The sequence below is a fragment of the Falco peregrinus genome, chromosome 11 (genome assembly GCF_023634155.1).
Source record: "Falco peregrinus isolate bFalPer1 chromosome 11, bFalPer1.pri, whole genome shotgun sequence".
NCBI classification, from domain to species: domain Eukaryota; kingdom Metazoa; phylum Chordata; class Aves; order Falconiformes; family Falconidae; genus Falco; species Falco peregrinus.
Genome location: NC_073731.1, coordinates 23,100,301 through 23,126,059, shown reverse-complemented (window position 1 = coordinate 23,126,059; position 25,759 = coordinate 23,100,301). Strand labels below are relative to the sequence as shown.

Below are 25,759 nucleotides of genomic sequence, written 5' to 3'. Positions count from 1 at the left end.
TTTCAACAGTACAGCATTTTTTGACAGAGGTGGTTGTTTGGTGTTTTTTGTTTTGTTTTTCTTTAAATCTCTTTTTCTGATTGATTCTGGTAGCATCCATTGTTGCTTTAAATGTTTAGGAGAGAAGAGAATGACTAACCTCTTTCAGCTTAAGGGGGTTTCCCTGTACCCTCTTCTGCTTCTTTCATGAGGAATAATTGGAGCTAGTGAGTTTACAGGTGCCTGATGCTGGGTGCTGTCTTTTCCCTCAGACCCCAAATTAATTTCTTTTTCTGTCCCTCTAGTCTTCCTGCCATGGTTTTTAGGGAGCTTTGTAGGATAACAAAGCTGATGCAGTCATTTGGTGACTGTCCCCTTCCCTCTTTAGGCCTGCTATCATGTTTGAATTTGCTGGCCAATCAAATTCTACAGAAGGATCAAAAATACTTTGACAAAGCTCAAATTTCTACAAGTTTGTGCAATTGGATAGGTGAGTAGAGGAGAAAAGCCCATTAAGTGTACCAAGGAGAAAATCCTTGCAAGTGTCCGTATTGGAGAGACCTTTTAAATTCCCCAAATGCAGGAGAAACTTCAGGCGGAATATGCTTTTCTTAGAAATCCTGATCAACAAACTATGATGTAAAAGTAAGGAAGACACTAAGCTTTGTTAAATCCCATGCTCACAAAACAGTGCTAAAGTCCTGTTTGTCTCCTCCGTGCGGTCTCAGGTAAGGATATGTATTCTTCTAAAAGTAAAAATCAGGTTTTGTTTGATACTTTAGTTTGGTCTTATGTTTAAATAAGTCCCAGGTGTATCCCAGCTTCTACCTTCATGTCAGGAATGCATCCACATTTCACTCAAGCTGATTTCTTAGAAATAAACAAAAAAACTGTCCAACCCCTCCCCTGCTCCCCCATCTGAAAAGCAAAACTGCTTGAGATTACTGTATGTATTGTTGTGAGGGACTGTCAATCATTATACCACACATGACTGAAAAACCAGTATCTAATGGATTATGCATATTTCCATTTGATCTCTGGGGAATGCAGCTCCCTCCCTGACTGAGTCAGGGTTCAGGAATAGGTCAGTAGAAAGTGTAGCCATGTAACTACTGTAAAATCTGGGTTTATCCTTTTCAGCAAAGCTCCTGATAAAGCATCAGGTCTTCTAGTTGAACAGTTTGACTGGTTCCAATAAAATGAGCTCTTATGCCAGCATTATCTAAAAAGTGAAGATGAGAAGAGGGAAAGAGAGGAAAGACAAAAGTCAGAAATGTAATTTTATAATCTTTTATATATGTGCACAGATTATAAAAAGGATTTTTTTCCCCAGTAGAATGGCATTTTTCCCTTCAAGTGAGACTAAGTGAACCTTCTTGAAATAGTAATCTATACAAATCTGTTGTGAAATTTCATGTCTCTTCCTCCGTTTTGTTCTCCTTAATTCATGTTACAAAACAATAAAACATTTAAAGATGGAATGTTCTGATGTATTGTAAAAGGGAGGGGGAGGCCAAGAAGGCCCTTTTCAACCAAAATTATTATTTTAAGCTAGATTTCACAGTAGTACTGCCAGCACTACAACACTGCAAATCCCAAACCAAAGCAGGAGGACACCGAGTGCTGAGTAGGAGTGGCCATTTGCTGCCATTGTGACCTTTTCTTTGTGCCCTGGAAGGTATCGGCTCCTCACAGGGCATGACTGAAAACCTGTGTTCAGCAGCCAGGTTGCCTCGAAGTCTGGCTTGGTTTGAGTTGTCTTGCCAGTGAAGCTGGGATGGGGTTCGGGCAGTGCTTGGACAAGAGACCTTCTAGGAACAACTGGCTGCCGTAAATGGTGCCTTCCCCTCTCTGAGTGCCCTGGGATAGCAGGGCTTAATGCTTTTTGCCCGGAGGAGCTGGAACTCTGCCTCTTTCTCAAGGATAAATGTTTAGTTGGCTGTTTAACCAGATGCTTTAATAAACACTGATCCTGTCTCATTGGATCCTTTTGAATGAAATTTGCTGTTTTAGTAAGTGTCTGTCATCTGTTGCTGGCAATTCTACACCTTTTGCCCCACATAAAGGCAGGGGTAGTCGGAGTCTACTGGGAGTCCAAGCCCCAAACAAGTATGTTGTCTCATGAACTGGCAGCTATAACATTATCTTTTTTTAAGACTTCTCAGCACAGGTTTTGCATATCCAGTTTTCTGACTCTCTATATTTCAAGGATCACCTTTTCACATAGTGTCGTTGGGGCATGCCAGTGCTCTGGTTCTTGTCTGCTGCTTTAGCAGAGGAGTGCATGCAGTTCCTAGAGGGGTGTCAGCCAGTTTCCTTGTACCACATATGAAGTGGTGTGGTAGGTAAGACAAATTTTAAAACCTTGAGAGAAAATTATTGTAAACTCTTCTCCAGCAGAGCTGTTTGTGTATTTGCAGATAAGCAAACCAAAAGCACTAGCAACTGAAGCTCTTTGTGTACAGAATGGATGTGTGTACATACATTTAGTGTTATGAAAAGTTTTCCTTCAGTGTGTATCACAGGTCTGCCAACTGTATCTGGAAAAAGGATTTTTTTATTTTATTTTTTTTTTTTTTTTTTTTTTTAGAAGCAAAAGCCATCATTCACTTTCTTTGCCACTTTGCTGATGTATCTGCTAGGTAGAGCAGCCTGTGTTACTTCAGTGTCTGCCAAGTGTAGGTGTAGAAATTTATTCCACGAAAACTGGAGTGAAGTCAGTGGTTCGCTTTGTACAGATAGACAAACAGACCAGCTTTTGGAGTCAACCTAGTTTTCAATCAGCTGCTTATAGAGAAAAAGACCCCATTTTTACTTCCCCTCCTCTAATTTGTGGGGTGTCCGTATTGTAAAAATGTTTTGTGGGCTGGAGTGTATGGCAACACATGATTCTGATTCTGTAAGGCCTTCTGGACCATCATGTGCCTGGTCATAGCATACTGAACTTGACGGTCCAGCCATTTCCAGTCCCATGTTCCTTCGTTCCTGTTTGGGAATTACTAATGTTCCTAGGGGAGAGAGTCTCTTCAGGTGTTTGCAGTAGTGGCTACAGAAGTCCTTCCCCACTGTGGGTTGTTAAAAAATACTAACATTTTCAAGAAGTTGGCAAAAGGGAGCAGATATTTAGATAACTCTGTTGGTTGTCTATCCAAGGTGTGTGCATTTGTGACTTGAGCTCTGCTCTGCAGTCCCTATGCTTCATCTGCGGTTGCCTGATGCTCTCCAGGCTGCTTTCCAGGAAGACAGTTGTCTTCTAGTTGTGTGAAATGCGTGCTGCTGTGGTCAGTCCACTGTATCTGCTGTAGTCTAGAAGCTTAAGCACTGCATTCCCTTTGCTGCTTACTCCTCGGAAGTGATTCAGGACTCTGGATCTGGTACTTGAAGAGCCTTTCTACAGGAGCAAATCTAAATTCTTGTTGTCCCTCTGCCCCCAATCAAAGGGGAGGGACTGCGCTCGTTTGAGCTGTTTAGTTGCAATACCCTTAATCCCTTGAGTAACTCCTTTAGACTTCAGACTCCAAATCATCTTAGTTGCTAGATGTTTTAGATGCTTGATACTGCAAATTTGGGTCCTAGGTGATGTTTTGACTTTTTAAAGTAATATGGAAGATCTGTTTTCACAGCTGTGCATTGTTACTTGCTGAGGATGAGCTGCCCTGCAGTGATTTTCAGGAGTTTGTGTGTTAAAGGATTGCCCTAATGAGGTGGTAAAAACACTGCTTTTTTCGGCCTTCACATGAATTCCTTTACTTTGCTGTCTCCACTGTCCCTCCCACCTTCATTTTAATCTAATTACTATCATGATGAGCTCATCAAAAGAACTTTTTATCCAGCGATGACTACAGAGGGAGAGTAGACATGTATCAGTGAAATGGTTTGTTTTAAGTTTATCCTATGAGAGATGTTGACTTCTTAATTTATTTGCACCCTGGATTGATTGATTTATTGAAGATACCTTTAAATTCTAGAAGGATCCTCCTAAAAATGAGAACTAGCTTGCTTCACTGTACCAAATAGAGATTAAAGAGAAAGGACTGAACAGTATTTGAGCTATAATGCGCGTTTGTCGGGCTGATTGAGGAATCAAGTTGATGTAGTTATCACCTTTGTTCAATGCTAGTCTGGACGTTCTCCAGAGTTAAAAATATGTACGTAATGAAACCCTAAAGTAAATACACCTGTGCTCCAAATCAGAGTTTTTGCATATGATTCTCTCTTGCATGCCCTGAGCTATAGAATAGCTGGAACAGTGTTGCCTCTGCTGGCTTCTTGTCATTTCTCAGCATTTTAACTTTTCAATATTGCATTATTTGCCCTTCTGTTGTATGCTAAGTCATGGTACATGCAATGATTTTTAGAGAAGTGTCCTTACCAAAGTGAAACAGGCTGTTGATGGTGACTTTTGCAAAGTCTAATGGTTGCAATTTGTCTGCTACTTTTGAAGACTTTTTTTGTTTAAAAGCATGAACATCTAAGAAATCCGATTGGTGAAATGTTGATGGTTAATTTATAAGCCAAACTTTTTTAATGTTTTAAAAGTAATTTCAAATGAAAGCTTTATAAAACAGCACATAGGGGTTTTTCTATTCTTTATCTCAAGTATCTTTTTTTAAAATGTGGTGATATGTATAAAAGATTGTGACTGCCTGTGGAAGTATTGTTGTCCGGGTAAGTTAAGCTATAACAGCAAAATAAGTATTTTATTTGTTTTAGGGTTAATCTAATCTAATGGAAACTACTGGAAAGTTTTCATTGAATAGGGAGTCAGTTGGATTAAACATGAAGAAATTTTATTGAAATGAAATGAGAGAAATATGCATAAATAGCAATTATTCCACTTTCAGATCCTAAGTTTGCTTGGTGTCCACAAAAGTTTCTCTCACAGTTTGTTTCATTCATTCCAGTATTAGTATAAAGCGGTATTTTATATTGAAGGCATTGCTGGAAATCTCTAGATGCTGTCAGCTAAAATACTGTTGAAAAAGCTGTTGATACGAGCTTTACAGTTAGGGATACAGTCAGATTTCCAAGCAACTGATGGAGTAGTTCCTTTGCTAAACATGAACACTTTTTTTTGCTTTTTCTTCAGATCTGTAGTCATAGTACTTGCTGTTAATTATAGTACGTATTTGCACGCAGTAGTAAATCAGTGTGTTTAATACAGTGGTTTAAAGGCTTTTCAATAGACTCATTCATGATGGATTGGCTATTCCTTCAGCTGCTTATTACCAATTTGTAGTATATGAAGCTCTAGTTCTGAATATTGTTCCTTGTTAAGTGCTTTCCACTACCAACAGTTCCATGTGGCTTTTACAGGAGGTACTACAGCCATTGAGATTTACACAGGATAGGAAATAGCTGAGGTTTTCAACCTGGTATTTTCTGTAAGAGCCTAGAGCAAACAACTGGTGTGTGTGATGCACATTTTAAGTGTAATGCTTGTCCATCATAAAAACTTGTGAGTGCATTTAAAAACAAAACTAAACATGTTCTGCATTGGGTAAACAGTTCTGGTATTGGTTGATATATTTTGATGTGTATGTGGGTTTGCATTCTTTTTTTATAGTTGTAAGAGTCCTTGTCCTTTACCTACAGTGGGCCTGATCCAAAGTCTCATGAAGCCTTTGTGCTTTGATACAGACTTAGCGTTTGCTGTCTGTTCACAAGGCACAGGTGCAGAAGAAAACAAAGACTCAGACGCTTTCTGTAAATCATTTATGTCACCTGTGCCATAATGTCAGAGCAACCTCTTTAATATGCATTTGGGAGAGATGGTAAGGGGCGGGTAGTACTCCATGAAGTATATTATAATGCAATATTAATTTGTCATTGTCTTCCAGATTGTCCTAAAAATAAAAAATTACAGTAAAAAAGGAATTATTCTGATTTTCTATATGGAAAAATTTAAAAAGTGCCATCTGTTCTTATTTGCATTTGTGTAATTGATTGCATGTGTGTGATCTAGCAGAAAAAGGTAAACTGACACTATTGTGTTTCTTTATCTAGACGCACTACTTCGGCCTTTGGTTTCTCAGCAAGAACCAGCAAGACCGCTGGGTTGAACTGGAAAAGCCTCTGAAGAAGCAGCTGGACAAATTTGCCAATGAGCCTTTGCTTTTTTTTGGGGTAATGTTCTATGTGCCCAGCGTTTCCCGACTGCAGCAGGAGGTGACAAGGTATGTGGTTTCCCTCTGATCACACTACTGTGATATAGCTGGAAGGGAATGGACAGTGGCTTCATTTCTGGCATTCAGTATTTGCTCAGGTATCATTTGTTTTATTCCTTTCCTGGTGATTGCCCCAATGGGCAAAAAGTGAGAGAAATTGCCACTTGATTATATCTCGTTGCGGGGGGTGGGTGTGGGTGGGGGGGAGAGGCAGTATTGGTGAATGCTTGCATATGACCAACTGCAGAAGCAAAAAGGGAGTAATAGATGTAACACTTAAAACCTGACATCAATTTTAAAAGGAATGTGGTGACCATACTCTTTTTTTTTTTTTTTTTTTTGTAACCTTCTACTGATTAAAAGGAAGCCATAGGCAAAGGACCTCTATATACACTTTCAGTTTGTTATTCTTAAGTCTACCTGTACTTTGTTGAAAGTGAACTTTGGCATCTTTTCTGGGTTTTGCCCATCCTACTCCTAATTTTTTTTCCCCTTACACTTCACAAAAGGATTAAAATTATTAGAGAGTATTAGTGCTTTAATTATGATCACAGTGTACCTTTGCAAACAACTTCAGTGGGAATTATTCTTTCATTTAGAGCCCTGTGCTGCAGTTGTAACAATGCAACTGTTCTGAGGGGCTATTCGTGCAAACCACATCACTGTGTGGTTTTCCCACATCTGTGCTGTATTTAAACTTAAAAAAAAACACACACAAAAAAACCAACCCACCCCAACAACAACATAAAACACCACCAAAAAAAAAAAAAAAGAAAAGAAAAAAAGCCCACCTCACCCAAAAAGGGGTGGGCTTGTTGTCTTTTCAACTAAAATTATTTCATTTATCTTGTCTAGAGCAAAGTTGCATCAGTACAGCTAGGGGTAAAGCCTGGAATAAGTGGGTGAGGGCTACAGGGTGGCAGAAGCCTCCCCACTGAAAAAATACTCTGTTGCTGCAAACCTGAAACTCACCATGTGGTCATTATGTCTAAAAAAGGCATATAAATAGTAGAGAAACAGTAGTTTTAATTCTAGGTGTGCAAGATGTGAAGTGTTTTTTGTGTTGCTGATTTTGTATTTTAAAGGATTTTTTTCTTAACCCAGCTGGAGAATTGACTTTTGATAGGATGTGAAGGGTTTGATTCTGAAAATGGCAGCTGTCAAGCAGTCCCTTGACTACTGTAATGCGGGATTCTTGCCAAACAGGGGGCTGAAAGCATCACAAAGCTTAAATTTCCTTGGGAATAGACTGAACATTGATGCTTATCGGTATTTGTGTGTTCCTGCTTTGTACGTGTTGGGAGAGAGAAGCCTCGTACCTCTCCAGAATTATTTAACATGCATTTGGAATGTCTGAAGCATTCTGTTGTTCACTTTTGTCAGCCCAATCCTGGCCTAGTTGTGTGCAAGGAAGCACTGTAGCTGCTTGGATGCTATTATCTCTTCAAGCTGCAGCCTGCAGTGCTGATTGCTCATTCATAGCTCACCTGCAGAGGTGTATTTGCTCATTCTGCCCAGGTTGGTAATAACAAAACATTCCAATGACAATTGAACTTCAGGGCACTCTCAGTTGGAGTGGCTGCTGAATTGTTTTTCTCTCTGAAGTGATTGATAGCATAAGCTGCAGAGTCTTACAAGTTTCTCTTATGTTTCTTTCAATATCTGTAGCAAATCCAGCAGTTTACTAATGGATCTCAGATACAGAATAGCCTGTTAAGAATTTTTTTTTGTTTGTTTGTGGGTTTTTTTTTGTTTGTTTCCTGAAGTGGAATTGCTTCACTGTAGGTGATGTGATGGCAGCAAACCTTCAACTGTGCGATTCTAGATAGATGCGGTAAATCTTGTGTTTGAAGCAGTGAGTGGTGGGGACATGGAGGACTCCTGAAACAAATGGCAGAGAAAGGCTTGGTCTGAAGTGTGATTAGATGGACAGATGGGGTGTGTGTTGCTTTTTATGGCTTTGCTTGCTCTTGGTAAGCTGTTTAAACATTTGTTTTGAAATTGAGACTGGCTGCTTTTAGGATTAGGCTTGATCATGATATGATTACCTGTGATGGTGAGGTAGGCACTAGACTCACGCACTCAGTGCCTAAATATTTTACTTATATTTATGTACAAATGACAAATCTGTCTTAAATGTGCATCTCATGATCAGACACTTTATCTGCTTCTGGGAAGCTGCAGAACCTCCACAAACAACCAAACCCAAAATAAAGCCATCACCAAAGGCTGAAGCTGCAAAACTAGTGATAGCACTGCTAACAATCGACCTGTTACCTTTATGACCTTATTTTGGCAGAAACATCTCCAGCCCTGAGCTTGCCTGGCCATGTTTGGAGCTTGAGGTGAAACCCATCTCTCAGTCCAGGCTTTTAGTTAATTGTGGACTTCAGAATTTCCAAGGTTCGTTAATATTCCATAAGGATGATGAAAATACTTCAGCAAACACTTAGATAATCGACAAGTATTTGAAAACCAAGGAACTGGTTTACTGAGGTGGTTTACTCTGCTTCTGGTATGCAGGATTATAGACTGGCTTGATAGCTATTTTTTGAAAGATTTGCCCCAAATTGAATATTTCTCCCTACTTCCAGTGACTGCAGCCCCTCCCGCCCCCCGGCCCCGTCTCACATACTGTCATTGTGAAGAGGGGAAAATGATCCAAGGCTTTTAGGTTTTGTTTGTTGAGAGGAGCATTACCTGTGGGGTTGTCAGTGGCTCTGAGGCAGTGTTCCTTAACCATTTTTATTTGAAAGACCATCTGGCTCTTCAGAACAGTCTGTGGACCATTTTGTATTCCTTTGTTGTTTGACAACTGGGACCAACAGGAGGAATCCTTGTACAAATAAGACAATCTATATTTAGGTGGAGCCATAATTATTTATAAAATCTTAACTCCTTTACATTTTATCATTACTGTTGTATATATTATGCTAATTATGCCTGCAGGCTCCTGGATTTTAGCTGCTTGCAGGTGTTGGTAGTGGTCAGGAGCTCTTCGTGGGTTTGCTGGTAACTTCATGTATTGCACAAGCCAAATATAGATACAGAAATAAGGGTGAGTAACACTGCCCCAAGCACTATGTCCCCAGTGGTGAACAGACTCTATGGAAACCTGTCTGTATGTGACATGCTGGGAGAGGAGTGGAGTAGTAATGTAGTAAGAAGTCAGTGCTGTCCTTGGGAGGTACGATGTGGGAGTGTTAGTTGTCTTGCTGAAGTGAAATGCAAGTAGCAGTGCTAACCACAGAGTTGCAGGATGGTTGAGGTTGGAAGATACCTCTGGAGATTGCCTGCTTTAAGCAGGGTCACCTAGAGGATTAGAAGCTCTAGGCCTATGTCCAGTTGGGTTTTGAATGTCTCCGTGGATGGAGAGACTAAACACCTTCTCTGGTAAACCTGTTCAAGTGTTTAATCACCCTTGCAATAAAGAAGGGGGATTTATGTTTAGAAGGAATTTCTTGCATTTCAGTTTGTTCCCTGACGATGTCGTCATTTCAAAGGTCTGGATGGGTACTGAGTGGGTGAATGGGTTACCTGGGTTGGCCGTGTAACTGGTTGTTGAGGACCTGTAGAGTGGCAGGTGCCTGTCATGTAAACACAGGCACAGCCATGAATTAATATTGGATGCCTGTAGTTAATTTGTAAGAGGTAGTTCTGATAACATGAGAAGGAAGGGCCTGTGGGATTCTTGGGAAAGAAAATGAAAAGACAAGACTGCCAGAGTAGTTTATTCAACTAACAGCTCTTTGAAGTCAACCTCTGAGGCCTGCGAGAAAAGATGAGGCAGAGAGTGCTCTGGGGGACACATTGTTTTAGTAGGTCAGATCTGACTCTGTGGCTTGCAGTTCTTTTTTACAAAATTGATGCTTACTTAAAGATGCAAACATGGTGTGGGATTCTTTTTCTCCTCAAAGTGAAGCATTGGGACAGGGTAAGAAGCGCTAGCAGAACATCATCAGTCTTGCTGGGTTAGTGATTTTGAGTGTGAATAGTGAGGCTTGTCAGGAACAGCTGTGTTTCTTGACCTGTGCTGGAAGCTTCCTGGGGGCATCCTAGGGAAATGTCAGAAGGCAGCCACCAGTTGTAGAGTACCTATCTCTTCTTTTTGGTAGTGGCAATGAAATCAATGTTACTGCTATGCCTTGCTTTCAGTGTAATAGCATTCTGCTTTTGGCATTGGGCTTTCTCCTTGGAGAGCTATTCCCTACCCTCTAGTCCTTTTATTTCGCTATTCTTTCTACTCTGTTTCTTCTGTCTTGGGTTGAGGCTCCCATCTGTACGTATCCCCACCAATGACTCCAGCATCTCCCTTGCCTCTAGTCCTGGCATTCTACCTGCACCCAGTCCCGCAGACATATTCCAAGCGTAAGTATGAATTAAAGCCCTGTGGTAATTTCTTCAGGTGTCATTGGGAGTTTTACCATGTTGTAATTGCTATAATTTGAAAATGTCTACAAGAATTTGTGATAAACCAAATAAATAATAAAAAAACCTCAGCCAACCAACAAACCCCTCTCCAGGCTTGATGGCAGCTACAGCAAGAGCCATTGGGGTGGGAGTTTGGAGCTGGCACATTAGCAAAAGGCATTTTTCATGGAAGGCTACTTAGACAACCTCTTTTTAGTCATCCAGCTGTTCTCAGAGTGAGCAGCCATCGCAGGTGGAGATGCTGTGCATGCTTTTGGCATATCTAAAGCACCTGGGATCTACATACTCTCTGATATAAAGCAGTCTTTGTGATGCCCTGTAGAGTAGGTATTTGCATAGATTAGAAATATAAATCTGCCTTTTATTTTCTGCTAACTCCTCAGAGGGGAGGCATCCTTTCAACCATTTATTTTTAAAAAGTAAGTCTTTGTACAGTGTCTAAAGTAAACAAGCTTGCTTTCAGTGTGCTCTCGTTCCAAAAACAGAGAACCCACACACTCTTGTGGCTTTCTGAAAATGTGGGTGCGATGCTGCTGTATGCACAAGTATCAGACAATCCATGGCCTCCTCCCACCCCTGCCCAGTTCTAAGGGAAAACCAAAGTTACGTTTTGCTTCCCCAGTATCTCTTTGGACTGGTTTTCTTTCTTTTCTTTCTTGGAAGAAGCTTTCAGTGTCTTACTATGTGCAGTAATATCCACTGATGTTTGTGCTGTTGCAGATGGGAGCATAATCCTGTGAAATGAGAGCAGTTCCTAGTCTGGGTGCCGCCAGTGGGGCTGGGTCCCCATGGCGCTGTGCACAGTAGTCTGGTATGCACAACTGTGTAGGAAGGGACATAATCCAGCATCTGCACTGTGCTGCATTGGGCTTTTGCCCCAAGTTCAGCTGTCAGCTCTGCATTTTCCCTGAAGAACGTGCTGTACAGCTTTCCTGTGAAAGAAAACACAGTGTTTGGAATGGGATGGCTGCACCTGCAAAGTGTGGGAATGAATGTGTTTGCAGGTGGAAAATTAGAGCCTGTGGCTGCCAAGCCTCATTTCTGGAGGGCCTGTGAAAAATCAAGCCCCAAACTTGTCCTCCTTTAGCTAAGTGAACGTATATTTCCTCTCATATTTTCCTGCCTCACCCTTTTCTTCACCATTTCTTGTAGCTGTTTTTTTCTGTTTGTCTTTTAAGGAAATACTACTTCTTCACAATTCCTTGCCTTTCCCTTTCTTTATTTTTCTTCAAGTGTTAGGTGAAGAACTTTTGAACAGACATTCTTCTAAAACATACAGAGCTGCAGGCTCTTAGGACTCTGAATTTTTAAATCACATGAGGATAGAGTAAAAGGGAAAAAAATAGTGTTTGACTGCTTCATATTTACAGGGAAAATTGTTCTGGCAAATCTACTCCCCGCCTTCCCCCTTCCCCCCTAATAAACTGGACTTTTTTCCTTCCCCTCAAAAGAAGTCGTTCTTAAATGTCTCGCCTACTTGAGCTTATCTTTGCTTTTAGTCTGTTTTGCTTTGCTTTACTTTTTTTGAACAAGCTAAAGTTTCACATCCTCCTGTGTTGCTAGCTTTTAATACAAGTACAATCAGCTGGCGTTTTGTACCAGTCACTGCTGTCTTTACATGGTGCTTTTAATTGCTATGCTAAGTCTGGATATCACATATCCTCCTGTGCCGGCCTGGTTTTGTGGCAAGCTCAGTGATGTGGAACTCGTTTTGGCTGTTAAGGTTCTAGGGTACATGAGGCTGCTTTGCTTTTTGTGCTTGGTCACAGTCTATCACTTCAGGCAAGTGATGGGCAGTGACAGGTTGTGTGGCCATGCTTGTCAGCACACCTCTAGTAGACCCATAGAATTATTTTTTTTTAATGCCAATGGTTCTTAAAAATTCTGCAACACTTAATATTTTTTTACTGTGAAAGTACAGAGAAATACCATGCAGGATGGGAGGAGAAGAGAGATGTGCAGTTAAGTTTGATGGGTCAGCAAATGAGTGAGAACAGAGTGGCAAGTGGGAAGGTGGAGTATTCAAAAAACGAAGGCCAGAGTTTGGTCTCTCGCACCTGGAGACTTCAGTCAGGATTTAACCATTCAGTATTACTGGTGAAACTGAGTGGAAAAGAAGTTTCATTTTCAGGCAGCGGAAGCCTTACTGCCTCATCCAAATTTGTCTCTTTCCAAGAACCTTTTTCATGTCATGTTTATGGTGTACTTCCCAGTGTGTGTTTTAAGAGCATGCCTGCTCTCTTGGAAAGACGGCGCCCAGGAGCAGGCTACGCAGCTTCCAAAGAAAGGAACACAAACAGTTTCTCATTGCCCTCTTTTCTGGGAACTGTCGTAACTGCTGTGTGTGTGCTGATCAGCTCTGGTAGGCTTAGGGGGCAGCTCTGCTCACACCGCGCAGGAAAGGCCATGACGCACAGCCCTCTCTTGGCACTAGAAAGAGCGATGTGGCTTGCCCAATGGGAAAGATGATGCACCTCTTCACTAAGAAGCAAGACTGTTCTCTTCAACACAAATATGATATTCATGATCAGAACAACAGTCCCAGGTTTTTAACTATTTTAACTATTTTTAACAATTAAAAAGTCTCTATCTGTTCTCTTTGTTGTTTCTTATATTGGGCTAGATCCTGGTGAGCATAAACCAGTCTAGCTCCTGTCTTCTAACAGAATATTTCCAACTTTATAATTATATATATTTTCTATATATAATATTTCTGTTGTATAGACAGCTATAGGTCAATGGACTGTAATTTTAAATGATTCACATGACTTTAGACAGTCACTGCTATTATACGTGGAAGCTGTATGAAGTGAACAGAAAAGAACAGGATGTTCTGTCAGAATGGCAGACCTTAGAAATGGAAAATAATTTGATCCCATGAATCCTTTCAAACCTTTTGTTCTCAGCTACATGATTTGGAGAGTCAAATTACTGGATAATTTTTATAGGGGAATGGTGGGGAACAACTGTGAAGTGGCGTGGGTTGCCAGCTGACCTATATGTGGTAATACTAATTCTTTCTTTTTTAACTGAAGGACTAACACACAGTGCTGTAGGTAGGTGCTGTGTTGTGAAACGCAGTAAAAGAAGAGTTAGGATGGGTACCAACGTACATGTCTTGTTCATGAGTATATTCATGAGACATTGCGGTGAGGTCTTCCAGAGGAAGCAGCAGGAACTCTGGAGCTGAAATCTTATAAAGTGATGGGAGGCAAAGAAACTTCTGCTGGGGTAGAATCCATTTTTTGTTTAGATTGCAGTTACCAGCCTGCCTGACCCTACAGGTCCCAGTCCTGATCATGGTCCCTGTGCTTATTGTCTTATGGCTGGAACTGCACCGTTTCTCCCAAGGCTGGGAGAAAGGCAAGCTCTGGGATTCATTGCTAGGTGCGGGTACTTGTGAACGCCCAGGGAGTCCTGAATTCCCAGGGATCCCAGCTCTCTTCTGTTGGACAGGACTGTGGATGGGTCTTCAAGTAACTTGGTAATGTTGATTTTTGGGTTTTTTTTTTCTTCCAGCTGCAGGAATTTGGGACCAAGGAGCAATGCACTCAGGCACCGTAGCTATTGTTGAGGGGCTCACGTAGCCCAGGCAGGGGAGCAGCTCTGGAACTGCTTGCAAGCTAGATGAGTCTTAAGAGCTCTGGGTGGCCACCCAGGCTTAGACAGTTTGGTCTGTTTGCATTTTGGTGCTCCTTTGATGGTTTTATTGTTTTGTTTTAATTATTAAAATTTTTAATATTAGTGGTTACTGCAGCATAAAAAACACACGTTAGGCTTGTAGCTTGCCTTGTAAACAAACTGATACTTAATTAGCTTTAATGTTTTTAGAGGACAGCAACAACAATGTGCAGTATTTGCTTGGGTCTTCTTGTGTTCATATTATCACAGTGTATGTGTTGTTTTGCTTTTCAGTAATATTCTTGAGTTGGTTCTTTTTCTATGTGTATATTAGTGGATGTTTAAACTTTGACTTAAAAATAAGAACTCCTTCAAGGCAGACCTAAGATTCAACATTAATTCCCTGTTTATAAAATATTTGCTGAGGAGGGCAAACCCTTCTCCCAGCTGACTTTCTTCAGTGAATGGGGAGCTTGTTCTCTGTGTGTTGGTTATTGAAAACTGAGCTCTTTGTACCAGATATTTTAAGAAACTGTTGATGCTTAGATCTAATCTATTACATTTACTGTGCTTTTAGACCAGAAAGTGAATGTGTTTTCATGTGTGTGGTTGGGCAGTACATATGTAGCAATTCTAAAAAAGTGTTGCACAACTGTAAATACAGTGTTGGATACTTCAGCCTGCATTCTTGCTTTAGTGTGTTTTGGAGGCAGTGGCTGTGATGGCTAGAAATGTTGTAAGAGGAATGTCTTGGTGTTAGGCAGTATCACATATACATCTGATCATGAGGAAATAATACTTATTTTCTGTTCTGGGGCTTGGTCATGTGCTCTTACATCTTGCTGTCCTGATGGGAGCTATTTGTACGCTCAATTTTGGTAGAACAGATACTTCTGAAATATTCTAGGCTTTTTATTGGACTCTTTTTAAATGGCAGCAAAGGTTACATTTTGAGTTTCTACTCTTCTCATACGATAAAGATACATCATTTACACACAGTGCCGGAGCTTTGTCTCTGGTCTTAGGTAGACCAGCTTGAATCCTTCTATGCCAGTCACGCTGGTGGAGGCACTTGTCATGCACTTGGGAAAAGGCGCTTTGTATCTTCCTTTCCTGTCTACCTGGGCGCATGTACTATTGGAGACACTTGCTGAATTTGTACATTGGTTGGGTGACCTGGGCTTGCATTGAATGCTGAGAAGCTCTAGCTGACTCCCACTAGGGGATGAAGAGGGTGGCTAGCTTTTACCTTTGTTGGGAACCAGAAGTGATTCAGATTTTTTTGGAGAGCACCTGGGTAGAATGATATAGCATTTTTATTGTCCATGCTTGTGATTTTTGTTGAGTATGTTAGGATTTTCTTTAAACTTTGCAGCTCTTGAAATGGTGTAATGATAGGAATTTCAGTCTGGGGTTTTTCTAGATGTTCTAAAGAAAACTCAGACTAGATTGGTAACTTGGCAAGAAAATAAAGGCATGAGAGGTATGACTCAAAGTGGTCTGTAGCTTTCAAAAACCAGAAGGAAAAAAAGAGAACTTAGTTCAACCAAATAAAGAAGTATTATTCTTAATAGTAACGTGACTTTGAAAGGGATTGATTCATGGCCTGTGAAACTTCAGAAATGACAGTACGTTAATTGTGCATCCATTTCAGAAGTGCAAAGGGAGCCAGATGGAAAGAAATTGTAGGTATGTGCAAGAGGACAGAGGAGGAATCATAGGATATCTCAAGTTGGAAAGGACCCATAAGGATCGTTAAGTCCAACTCCCTGCTCTGCGCAGGATTACTTAAAATTAAATCATATGACTGAAAGTGTCATCCAGATGCTCCTTGAACTCTGACAGGCTTGGTGCTGTGGCTACTTCCCTGGGAGCCTGTTTCAGTGACTGACCACCCTTTCAGTGAAGAACCTTTTCCTAATGTCCAGTCTGACCTATAGAATCATGGAATGGTTTGGGCTGGAAAGGACCTTTAGAGGTCATCCAGTCCAACCACCCTGCATTTGAGTAGGGACATCTTCAACTAGATCAGGTTGCTCAGAGCCCCATTTAACCTGAATTGAATGTTTCCAGGGATGGGGCATCTACCACCTCTCTGGGCAACCTGCTCCAGCGCTTCACCACCATCGTTGTAAAAAATTTCTTCCTTGTGTCTAGTCTAAATCTACCCTCTTTTAATCTAAAACCATTATCTCTTGTCCTATCACAAGAAGCCCTGCTAAAAAGTGTGTCCCTGTCTTTCTTATAAGCCACATTTAAGTGCTTCCTCTGACACAGCTTTATTCCATTTCCTCATGTCCTATTCCTAGTCGCCAGGGGAAGCGAGTGTGATTAGGATGTGACAGCAAACCACCATGTTAAAAATGTGTCTTGAATTGCATAGGGCAGTCAGGATTGAGCCTTAATTCCAGAAAGAATAGCTGAAGGTCCATGAGACTGAAGCTGGTTCTTCAGATATTTTATAATCCCTAAAGAGAAGGAAATAAATGAAGCATTTTGAAACTGGCTTTGGAGGTCTAATCGACTTCTGACGCAGGAGGGAGTCTTCTGCCTTCCTGCAAGGAAATAAAAACCTTTTGAGTGGCCCATATAATTTTATTCTGTGATATCACATATATCTGACAGTTGAAATGGTGCAAAGGATAGAAATTTGGCCTTCTGTTTTTATCTGTGAAGTGCTTGCTTTGTGTATGAAGCTATGTGTTTGGATGAGTCACACCTGCTGCGTTTTGTTTCTCAGCCTGTGAGGAAGCTGTCCTTACCACTGCCGGCAATCAACACTTGTGTTATGTGGATCACTGGGATAACCTGGAGCATGTTCTCTTCCATTTCAGTCCTGTCCTTGGCCCGTGGCTTTCCCCAGTTAGATTTCCCAGTGCCACATGCACATATGGTTGCATATTCTCGGCTGTATTGTTAACAGTACCCATTTCGTATGTGTGTGTTTATGGAAAAACAGGTGAAAGTCTGCTTGTATGATCTGAACGTGTCCCCTGTTCCTGTTTTGTGTTTGTAGCTGCTTACCTTAAATAGTGCTGAAAAGTGACTTTTAATCTTGCTGTAATTGGCAGTAGAACAACTTCATGAAAACTGCAAGTTACTTTTTGAAATTAAATGGAAAGTTGCATCCTTCTTGCTTTGAACTGCAGGCTGTCTTAACGTGAGAGGGTGAGTGTACAGATAGTAAGCTTCTGTTTACACAGCCGGAGGATTGGTCAGAAGTTGCATTTAACAACTAGATCTACTCACAGTTGAAGAAGGCCCAGCTAGATCTACTCACACTTGAAGACTCTACAAGAAACCTTCAGCTAGGTATTCACTCTCAAGGACTGTCAAGCTTAAGATGGGATATAGAGATAAAAAATAGCCTTTGTTTAGAAATGAAACTTTAATAAAACAGAAATAATATTCTGTAGAATTAAAATTTAAGTCTAATGTTTCCTGATGGATGGGAGCATACTGCTATGACCATGATGGACAGGGGATTCACTGGTCATCTGTTGCCTTGTCTCTGGAGCAAAGAATGAGCTTTGGTCTGGAGGTTTCTGTAAACTTAGTGAAGAAGCTTCTGCTGTGGTGGCTGTTGGAATGACTCTCAATAGGATCAGTTTTGATGGATTTTGTTCCCTGAAGGTTGTTGGTATATTGTCATTTTCTTAAACCAGACACAACTAAAAGCAAATAGAGGGTTTTTTTTTCCCTTCCCTGTAAGGCAGAATTACTCCTTTCATTTAGACTTCACGATGTTCTGCATTGCATGAAGAGAAAAGATAATTTGAACTAAATTAACTCTCACTAAGCGTGGGGGTGAAGTAGCTCTTTATTTCTTGGTGCACATATACCGGGAGGGAACTCCTTTAAAGCTAAGATACGTTTTTAAAAATCTCTTTTTTCTTTCTTTCATTTACTGCTGGCATTAGGAAGACCACTGAGAAGAGATTACCATAGCTGATGAGGTTTTCCTGTACCTTAAAAAGTGAAACAGCAGCAGAGGCAGAAGGAATGTAGTTCCTTGGCTCTGCTGTGGAGCAGTTACATTTAAAAAATTTCTAACCACAATACTGTTTTCAACTGGGAATGCTACTATGTGCTGGAAAACTGGCAGCATTTCAGGGCATCTGTTACATTGTCTTTTCAATGTTTCCAGTGCATCAAAGGGCTTGATTTTGAGCTGCTAGGTGGTGTTAGTCATGTCTCCCATTGGGATTGGTCACAAGTAAGAATAGGTAGGGTCCGGAAGCACTTGGTAAGTGTGATAGTGGATGCAGTTCAGTTTTGTGGGTGTGTTGTTACATTATATCAGTATAAATGTTGTATATACAGGCATCCCTCTGAATTGGTAGGTTGCGCAGAGGTCTTGGTTTGTAGCAGTATAGAAGAGATGAAAGAAGTAATTTGCCAGCCTAAAAATAGCCCATATTTTAATACGCTATGAAAGTAAACAAGCCTGTGGAGTTCTAGGATCAAACAAGTGACATGATGGTACTAGGACTGTTTCTTTTTGCTCTGTAATTAAGGAGAACACAGAGAAAAAGAAAATAAACTCTTGTTGCTCATCAACTAGAAAGAACATTTGTGTAAAATGAGACAGTTTCAAAAGAAAGGCCAAATGATGCTTGGTTACCTATAGAAGAGGAACAGCTTATCATCCACTTCACTTGCAATCGCCCTACCAAGGCCCTGCCCACCTTCTCAGAGCTTGGTTCTGACCTCTTACATTAGAGTCATACTAAGCAAAGCTTTTTTGGGAGAAAACATTGTGCATGTTTATGAATCTATTTGTCAGATTTTTAGGCAGAAGAAAGGAGCAAGTTATATCAGCAAGTATCTATTTCTAATTTCTCGCTTGTGGGTAACAGTGAGGAGTTTGAGACTTATTTTGAAAATGACTGCATACATAATGTCTGTTCTCTTCCTCTTCTATGAGACTTTAGTATAATAGCTATAAACATATTTACTGTCATGAAGCAATTTTGCTTTCCGTAGGAAAAAATTATGTTCTCTTCATTTTTTTTGATATAAAGGAGAAAGGATAAGAAAAATGGAAAAATGGAAAACACTTGTCATCCCTAGCTGCTTGAGTCATGGAAGTGCCCATCAGCCTTTATGCATGTCCTCAAATGAAGATGAGAAGGATCATTCTTCTAATCTATGAGCTGTGCCGCTCACTGCCATTGTCATGTGGACTATTGCAAAGTGCTTGACTGCCTTTTTTCCCTTAAGGTGCAGTAGCAGTGTATATCATTGCAGAATGAGGTTGCCCATTGATTAAGGAGCACTGTGTACAACGTGAATATTATGGTGTACCTCATAGATTGGTATGCTGCTTCTGACTTGTCTCCCGGTGCAGTTTAAGGCACTGTTTTGACAGATGAATATGTTACCTAGGCTGGGGTTAGTATTCTCCTGTTTATCTGCCCATGTGATGCGGTAGCGGTGACTAGCAGCTTCTCCTTATGGAAGTGCAGGCTGCTATGGGATATACTGCATGATGCAGACTGATCCTACCTCAGTCATGTAGTTTTCCCCTGATGAAGTCTCAGGAATGAAGGTTGCTGTAGACTTCCTTTGCAATCACTGAGAAAAATGGGCATTTCCACAGCATGATTTAGGATTCCTCTGTTGTGCATAATTTTCTGCAGGTAATTAATTATTTCTACTGCATGTTTTGAAAAGGGAATGGCAGCTCACTGGTCTTCTATTTATAAGTCCCAGGTAGATGTCTGAAATTTGGCAACAGCATCAGAAAGAGGGTCAAATCAGTAGCGGTAACCTGTGAGCAGAGAGACCTGTGCTTTTTGCCTGGGGTTTCTAACTGCTTTTTAAATTTTGAGAATTCAGTAGGCAGTGTAAATCTTGGTTACAGTAGCACTGCCAGTCTTCAAATAGATTTAATGAATTTTGATGGTTGTACTGCAGGCTGGAGCAAACTTCCTCTTCTCTTATAGCTGAGACACAAACCACGCAAACTAGTTCTAAATGTACCCTTTTTTCAGGGAGCTGAATACCTTTAATATTTTTTTGCCTTGCTGGCAGGGTATAAAGCTAAAGGGGCTGCAACTGGATGTCAATACAATCCTGAAGTCTCTGAATGTGTTTAAAAGAAGCATTTGTGTGGAGGCCCTTATGCAGCTGAAAATCTCAACAAGAATTTGGCAGAAATCTCAGTGTTGGAAGATGGCAGATTCCTGTGCAGTGAGATGTTCACTGGTTCGCTGTTTTATCTTTGGCAGCTGCCTTTGCACTTGATATCTTCAGCTGTTTTTGAAGCTTTTACAAAGAATAATTATTCATTTCATGAAATGGATCTACTTTACCCACCCAACAGGGCAGTGATTCACATATTTCTCTGGCAACACCCTGTTGTTATCAGACCTGTGTTCACTTTTGGAGGGTTGCATTCACTGGGATGTTAGAACTTCCTGGGCCATGATTTTATTGCATGATTTACTGATGTGTGGGGTGACAGTTTTCAACGATTCCTGTGGAAACACTAGGGTCACCAAGCTCTTTGGGAGGTGGAAACAACCCAAGGTTTCCTGGTTCTGCTGGCAGTAGTTGCTAATATGGTGCTTCAACAATCATTTCAGAGGAGTATGAGCTATTGTACTGACAACCTATAGATGGGTGGCAACTTCATTGTGTTACATTTCAAGCAGCGTTTTCTTATTACCAGGGCAGATTACTGTAAAAGATAGTAGTGAATGGACTGGATTTTAGCTTCCTACAAGGTAAAATTCCACTAAACCAATAGAGCTTTCTCAGACATTGATTATGTGAGGTTGGGATAATACTACCTGAAGGTTTTATTCATAGGGTTTTTTTTTTTAACAAGTTTCACAAATTCATGAACATGGTTTCACTGCAGTCTACCAGAGCATTTATTGGGTTTTTTAAAGTTCAGGTTAAGCATACATTCTATAAGTTTGAACGTGTTCACGTGCTCTTTGAATAAAGTAACACCTAAATACACTTGCATGCTGGTCTGCACCCACAAACCAATCACTTGGTGATGTGCTTCTGGATGCTTACATATGCATACCAGTTGTTCACTAGTATATGTGTGCACTCTGTTCAGCTTTTGCATCAGTGCACAACAGTACAACATTTAACCAGAAAAGGCTGGTGGACTTGTGTCATTTCAGAGTTTGGAGCCCTGCTGGAGGAGAATTTTTAAAATATATATTGAAAAATGAGACAGGGTTTATGGGGTGTATACAATAAGTTTTATTACTCCAACTGGCATAATGGAGGTTGGAGAGTATGGGGCCGTCGGAACTCTTCATGTTTGTTTTGTGTCCAAAGAACAGTTTAGAGTTATGCCTGTACTTACCCCAATTTTTAAGAAGTTACTTGTTTTCAGTGTTGCAGAGTATAAGCTAGAGTATACATATGTTCTGGTTAACTCACCACATTTTTCTAGCATGATATTCTAACCTGCTTGGCCATTAACCTGGCTGGCTACCAGGAGAATTTTCAAACTGTTGACTCATATTGCTTCCATATGTAACTTAAACCACCTTTTCCCACAGTGGAGACAGCTTGAAGGTTAGCTGCATTTTCTTTTCAGGGCAGGGAACAGCATATTTGAACTGAGTCAACACATATGAATAAAGCTATTATTAACTTCCTGGGGTCTAATCTCATTTTTGCTGAAAACTTTCCTGGTTGCAAACCAGAGAAGATAAACAGAGTTTTTTGTGCTCCTCTTTCCTCATGAGGTTTAGTAGTCTTCAGCATACATACCTATGGCTCTTATTTTCATATTTGTAAGGATGAATCTTCGTAGCTGCTGTTACTTCCATACCATCTAAGGGATTGGGGGCATGAGTTGCTCTCTGTATGTGGGACCTGGTGTTTTGAGGTTGTGACTAATTAAGGGGGAGATGACACAGAGGCTGCATGCCAAGTCATATTGTTGAGCGCCTGTATATAGGTGGAATCTATATGTGGTTGGAGCTCCTATTCATGGTTGGAGCCATGTTTTGTGCCACGCAGCAAAGGGAGGGGTGATGGCTAGTAGAACCGCTCTGCAGTGGTACAGAGTGGTACCCCGCAGTGTTGTCCCTCTGATTTTGCTGTCAAGCCAGGTGGTGGTTTTGCATGCAAAAGTCCTGACAACTCGGAGGGTCCCACAGCAGAGCAATAGCTGCCTCTGGTGCACACAGCCCAGGGTGAGGAGAAAGAGCCATGAGACCCTACATATGAATGGGGAACACCATATGAGTAGGAAGGTGAAGGTGGAGGCAGCAGTTGTGTAAGACCTTGTGTGTTTGCACTCAGAAAAATCCCCTACTGAGTACTGATATTTTTTTTTTCTTGCAGACTGCGCAAAAAGCTGAAGGAAATTTAGCAAGAGATATTTTTTTCTCATAGGCTTTGATATCTGTTTCACCTGTGGACCATACTGATGAGGAGGTGACCCGGGTTTAGGTCCAGTGTTACCACCATTATGGCAGTCGTATCCTTCTTCAGGTCCCTGCTTTCTTACTGATACTTTTCTTTTTTATTTTCTTTTTTTTGTTGTTTTTTTTTGTTTGTTTGTGGGTGTTTTTTTTTTGCAATAGGGTGGGAGAATGAGAATACTTAGGGTGGGAGAATGAGAATACTGATCTTCCTCTACAGCATTTGAGATCTGTGTATGAAAAGCAGTATGTGGCATTGCTTCAATTCACGTATCTGACTTGGTTCTACGGTTTTACCTTTTTTTAAGACCAAAAAAGAAAGTGAAGCTAATAAGGAAAAAAATAATCTCCTATATTGTAACCTCTGGAGCTCTGTAGCCAAGTGTAAGCGTTTTGCTCAGTTCAGGAGACATGAACGCGTATTTAAGCTTAACTCTGCGAGTAGTCTGAAATCAATAGGACTGCCATGTTGAACAATAATGCTTTTAGCATGTTCTTAAAACCCAAACCAGATGGATACGTGGCTTTTTTCAAAGATGTGTGGCTAAAACTTTTCACTCCCAAACGTTTAATTCTAGCATTTCCATGTAATATTTATGCTTGCATTGAGTGCTGTTTTTCAGCTGAAAACACTACAATACAGATTTTTTCACTTTATATGTTTTTGATTGTTTTGTTTGCTTTTGCAATCCCAGTCCAGCCTTTGTAAGGATGAATGCTGTGGTGGTGTCATCAGGGACTGGCTTTGCTGGACTTCAGATTGCAGAGACCAAACAGCCTTTGCTGAGAGAGAGGGCTCGGAAGACAAGAGAATATGGCTTCCTCCATTATTTTTTTTTTTACTGTAAAAGGCATGTTGGGAGTTTTGTGCTGTATAATTCTTTAGGTATTTGGATTAACTCTGATAAAATTATAGGTGGTTGTAAGGGAGTTTATTGTGCTTATAAATTGTAGTGGGGCTCCCTGTAATTTGTTATAATTAATTCAAGAGTTCAAGGGCAGAAAATCAGGATCAGGTTGTGGCATGCCTTCCTTTCTTGCTAAAGCATGCCATTACTGGCCTTTTTTTTTTTTTTAAGGTTTAACCTTATGTTCATGGGTTTATTTGAACTCAGAGTATCCAAAAATTATAATACACTTTTTACGAAAAGTACAAGTACAGAGGATGGACCTGTTGTGGTTGGGGGGTTCCTTTTTAAATACAGAGAAATTGGTGGATACTCTTAAGCTGCACCTACTGGCTAAGCCTCTCGCGGAAGGAGTGCGTGTTTTGGGAGGCTTGTGTCATGTCTACAGGCTGCAACAAGGACTGGGTGCATGTCCATGCTTATGGCCCATCAGAAATGGCAGGAAAAGAATACTCACGGAGCACTTCTTTACAACTCAGGCTCTGTTTTGCTGCCAACAAGAATGCTAAGTGTGATTATCTAGTTATCTCGTGTCTAACTGTTCAGGGTTTGACTAGTCATCCATTTAACACTGGACACCAAAGAGCCACAACGCTTTTATACCAGGCTATACTGGAAGCAGCTGTTAATGTGTGAGAGTTTATAGACAGTGTGTTACCTTCCTAAACAGTCCTATGTCCATCTGCAATACATATATTATTTTCTTTTATGAATGCTCAATTTTACTGCAGGAATTTTACTTCATTAACTGATTCACATCAGGAACAAAGCTTATTGCTCCTCAAATGCTCATACTTTGCATTTACATTTGAAATCTGCCAGTTGTGTAAAGAATTGGTGGAGGTGGAGATCTGTCTTTCGGGGAATGCATGCAAATGAACAAAGTAGTAAACTGATGAAACAGAGGTGGCAAACAACAACTAAGCAGTGCTAGGTGCGTGAAGGTTTTCCTGTTCTAGTACCCTTGGCCAGGAGTTCACTGTGTAGCTGGACCTGAACCTTTGGAAGACATTAGTCTTTGGTAGGAACTTCATTGGTCAGACATGGTAGCGTGCCTTTCATTATGTGCCTCACTGCAGCTCATAGAACAATGTATTGTTTCTCCTTATGGTCACAAGTTGCATATTAAAACAAATGGGAAGTGACCATCATTGCAAAACTAGCCTGTTTTAGCCAAACTCCATTTTTTCCCCCTGTTGCTTTTAAAGAGAGAGATTGAACGATGTGGAAGTAGGTGATACAAACTGTTTTGATCTGTCCTCCGTCCGACATGTGAAAATGATGCTAACCCAGCATTGTTCTGTCTCATTAGGAAGGGGAAAAGGAATGACACAAATCTTTCCATGAATTTCATTTATTTTATTTTTAGTTTCAGTCATGTTTTCCATCCTGCTGCTGGAGGAAATCAGGATGTAGACAGTTGGATGCTGCTTTTGAACAACCTAATTTTGTAGTTACCTGAAGCTAACCTTGACATACCTTTTATAAGGTTGTTATGATCAAGGAGTTCCTACCCTAGAAACTGTTATGACTGTGTTTTTACTATTGGCATTGACAGTTTGAGCTTCTGAAGGAATTTTTTCCTGCATGTGTGACAAAGGCTCTTTCGTCTCCTTCCCTTTTGTTTCTGGCAAGTCTGCTGATCTTTCTAAAGATCTGTGACAGGGTGTGGTAGACTTTTTCTCAATAATACCCTTCCAAAAATATTACCCTTTAGTAGTGGAAGCACAGACATTGCTTTTTATATTCTACCACAAATCCCAGATAAATAGCTATTGTCTAGTACTGTGAAGCATCAGACTTTTACTGGGAGAGAAGCTGATGAAATTCCAGAGGAGCAAGCTGGAGATGTTCTGTTTATCACCACCATCTAAGTTTTTTACAATGGCAAAGACAAGGCCTTAGCACTGCGTTACTGACAATGACATCATCAATGTATGTACCTATTTTTTTTTTTAAAAGTGCCTTTAGATTAAGATGTGCTGATTGAATCCTTACATCTAAAATGTGTTTCGGCATGCTCAAGCCCAGAAATCATAACACCATCTTTGCCAATATACAGAACATTGTATCTGAAAAGACCAGTCTTGTTTGCCAGCCTGCCTTTCTTTCTTGCCATATAAAGTCCAGTCCAAGTTTGCAGTCAGTTTTGTTAAGGTGTGTTGAGTGACCCATGTGAAATAAGAATCATCCAGTAAGTAGCGCTCTGGGTTGACACTTGGGAACAAAACCTACATCTCCCAAATCT

The 25,759-nt window shown here is 40.6% G+C and overlaps 1 protein-coding gene across 1 annotated transcript in view; it reads left to right on the top strand.

Annotated features, from left to right (window-relative positions):
* Positions 1 to 25,759, top strand: part of PTPN14 (protein tyrosine phosphatase non-receptor type 14) — a 118,694-nt gene that overhangs the window by 43,252 nt on the left and 49,683 nt on the right. Inside the window, exon 3 of the mRNA XM_027788480.2 lies at positions 5,986 to 6,155. Within this exon, the coding sequence (XP_027644281.2) occupies positions 5,986 to 6,155 (170 nt within the window). The remainder of the gene's footprint in view (positions 1 to 5,985; positions 6,156 to 25,759) is intronic.